The sequence below is a fragment of the Hipposideros armiger genome, unplaced genomic scaffold, assembly GCF_001890085.2.
Source record: "Hipposideros armiger isolate ML-2016 unplaced genomic scaffold, ASM189008v1 scaffold_1768, whole genome shotgun sequence".
In the NCBI taxonomy this organism is placed as follows: domain Eukaryota; kingdom Metazoa; phylum Chordata; class Mammalia; order Chiroptera; family Hipposideridae; genus Hipposideros; species Hipposideros armiger.
The window spans coordinates 12,432-15,394 of record NW_017733118.1 but is presented as its reverse complement, the minus strand read 5'-3'; the positions used below and the strand labels follow the sequence as shown (position 1 = coordinate 15,394).

At 47.3% G+C, this 2,963-nt stretch overlaps 1 protein-coding gene across 1 annotated transcript; it reads right to left on the bottom strand.

Moving 5' to 3' along the window:
- Positions 1-704: 704 nt before the first annotated feature.
- Positions 705-2,676, bottom strand: LRRC30 (leucine rich repeat containing 30). Its single transcript, XM_019634595.1, has one exon. It carries the CDS (start codon positions 2,294-2,296, stop codon positions 1,391-1,393), a length of 906 nt encoding a protein of 301 aa, XP_019490140.1. The 5' UTR covers positions 2,297-2,676; the 3' UTR covers positions 705-1,390.
- Positions 2,677-2,963: the final 287 nt, after the last annotated feature.

Genomic DNA, 2,963 nt, shown 5'->3' with positions numbered 1-2,963 from the left:
AGGAGCAGGGCTTTACTCCACTGTAGCTCCCAGCTCAGTAAAGTAAAGAGAAGGTGCTAACAAATATAAGTTAAACTGAATTAAGCTAAGGGTATTAAGAAGTTAGACAAGCCTTGGCAGCAACTCCAAATCCTGTCTTGATATTGTTAACTATATCATGTAGACAGAAGTGCCAATGATCTGAAGGTACTATACTTTCTTCACTGCCACCTTTTCATCCTAATTCTTTAATTTTCAATAAATAGTAATGTCTTAGGGGCTCTTAGCTGCTGTGACAACAGTAATATCCAATAAACTCTGAAGTTGCTCATCCTGATGTTGCATTTAACTAACAGCTATGTACTTTTACAATTAAAAAACAAAACAAAACAGTATTTTTACAGAGCTTTTTGTCCAAACAACTTTTAAATGTCACTAAACTCATTTTCTAAATGTCCATATGTGAAACCAAGTGGCAAATATTACCCTCCTCTGAATGTTAAAAGAATAATTACTTTTTTATGTGGCCGGTCTATGCCTTATCTCCTCTTTCCTGCATTTTGGCACTTCACCAATTTATTAGCTCACCTCTGAGAGGGCAAATCTAGTAAGGATGGGGAAGTGAACTTAGAAAAGGATGACAACCATTGGCTGGCATCTTTAAAAAAGCTCAGAGACACGACTATGGGTACAAGACGATTGGGAAAGAAGGTTGAAACTGCATGTTAACATTGGTTTGCATTTATTATCTGAAGCCATCATGCTGTTCCAGTCACTCACTACCAGACATAAACACGAGCAGCTTGATTATTACTCTACAATCCTTTTAGAGATACATTTCCTATGATTCTTCCCCCCCAGAACTCAAAGGAAAAGCTCTGCCTGTTTTGGTCACTTCCAGGAGAGCAAGGTTCCAGCTTGCTCTTTGGTTTCAAGTAATGCTTGGTCACGGCAGACGTAAGAGCATGTCTTGCTGTTGCCACCTTGCTGCAGGTTGCCAATTCAAGGGTTGAAACCAGATGGTGTCAATGCCTTATACCCTACTTGGCACACAGCACATACATAGCAAATATTTGACTTTTGAATTCCATTGAATCAGAACTGCCAACCACTATCCCAAAGGCTGAATCCCAGGGCTTCTCAGGAGAATCAGAGAAATTATTTGTCTTCTGAGAAAACCAAACACCTGTTTCAATTTACCTTTACAAGGAGATGAACAAGATATTATGGGGGTTATTGGGAATATGCAGACTTAATAAAAGCAAACACTTGTCTAGGATGGTGTTCAACAATGATTCATAAATATCAGCACAAGCCTTGAACCACAGTAAGAGGAGAAACCTGAGACTAGAGAAGTACCCAGTTGACAGACTCAGTGAGCGGGATACTGCTCCTGTCTCCAGTGGTGACATCAGTTGTGTTTTTTGTCCTTCAGGTAGCTGACGAGCATCTCCAGGCCCCCCTCCACCAGCTCTGGCAGGGGCTTGGATAAAGGGTTATGGGAAATGTGGAGTCCTTTGTCCATGGGATTCCAAGCAATCCTCGTCAGTCGACACAGCAGGTGGAGTTCGTCCGGGAGGGTCTGGATGTCATTGTTGTTCAAGTTTAGGAGCTCCAGGCTGGTGAGGAGGCAGAGCGACCGTGGGAAGGAGTGGATGTTGTTACTCTCGGCGATGAAGATCTGCAGGCTGCTCAGGCACTGGATGCTCTCGGCGATGTTCTCCAGGCGGTTGGAGCCCACGTGCAAGAAATCCAGCTCCTTCAGTGCAAACACGCAGATAGGGATGTGAGCGAAACAGTTGTTGCTGAGGTTCAGCTTCTTCACTCTGGAGAGGTCGGCGAAGCTGGCAGGCAACTGGCAGAGGCTGTTATGCGACAGGCTCAGGACTTCCAGGTTCCTGCAGGCGCTCAGCTCGGCTGGCACCTCGGTCAGGCAGTTCATGTTGACGAACAGCACTTTCAGGCCCTTCAAGAGGCTGATTTCTCTGGGCAGGCTCTTCAGGTGGTTCCCACACAAGTTCAAAACCACCAGCCGGGTCAGCCTCCCCACCTCAGGAGGCAGAACCTTGAGCTGGTTGTGAGACAGGTTGAGTTTCTGGACCTCAGACAAGCCCCACAGAAAGTCAGGGATGTCTGTCATTCCCTTGGTGACCAGGCTGAAGCTGATGTGGCTCATGCCCCGCTTCAGCAGGGACCGTGGGTCCTTTCCTGAGAGCAGGGCATCGTCCCATGGGGACAATTTCTGCCTCCTCCACAGGAGCACCACCCCCTGGGGACCCTTGTCCTTGGAGCCGGCATTTGAGTGCTTGGCCCCCATTTACCTTCCTTTTCACACTTTCTCACCTGTCTCCCGAAGGCTGGGATTGTGTCCTACACCAGCTGCTAAGATCCTAGTTGTCACAGGCAGGGAGCGCAGGTGGAGTTGAGAACAGGATGGTGCCCAGGAAGTACAGTGCGAAGGAAGCTCACAGAGGGTCTAGGTTAGGTCCTGCAGGTGTCCAAGACACCTTGATGAGGCCGTAGGACAGCCAGGCCCATTCCCGAGGGCGAGGTTAGGTGGTTTCTCTCTGAGCAGTTGGGTTGTAATGCTATACTTGTCCCTGAGCCTGTGGAACAGAACAGTTCAAAACCCTCTGAATGCCACAGGCAGCTGTCACTGTCATTCTGCCTGGGCTTATCAGCCTGGTGTGTGCAAACAGGTCACAGGGAGGCTGCGTCTAACTCCCTCCTCTCAGCTTTTCTTGGACACCACAGCTGAGCAGGGTGATTAACACACCCACCTCCAAAAAGAAGCAAAGGGGGAAAATAAAGCAGGCCACACAAGTGCCAGTCTGTCTATGTGGTCACTGAAACTCATCCAGACTTCAGAGTGAAACTGAGCTAAATGTTAGTAGCAGAGTTTTGCTTCCAAAGCTAAGGATCGTCAGACGATATCATATGCACCCGTTTCAAAGTCTGGTGAATTGTGTGGTTGTAAAAAAATA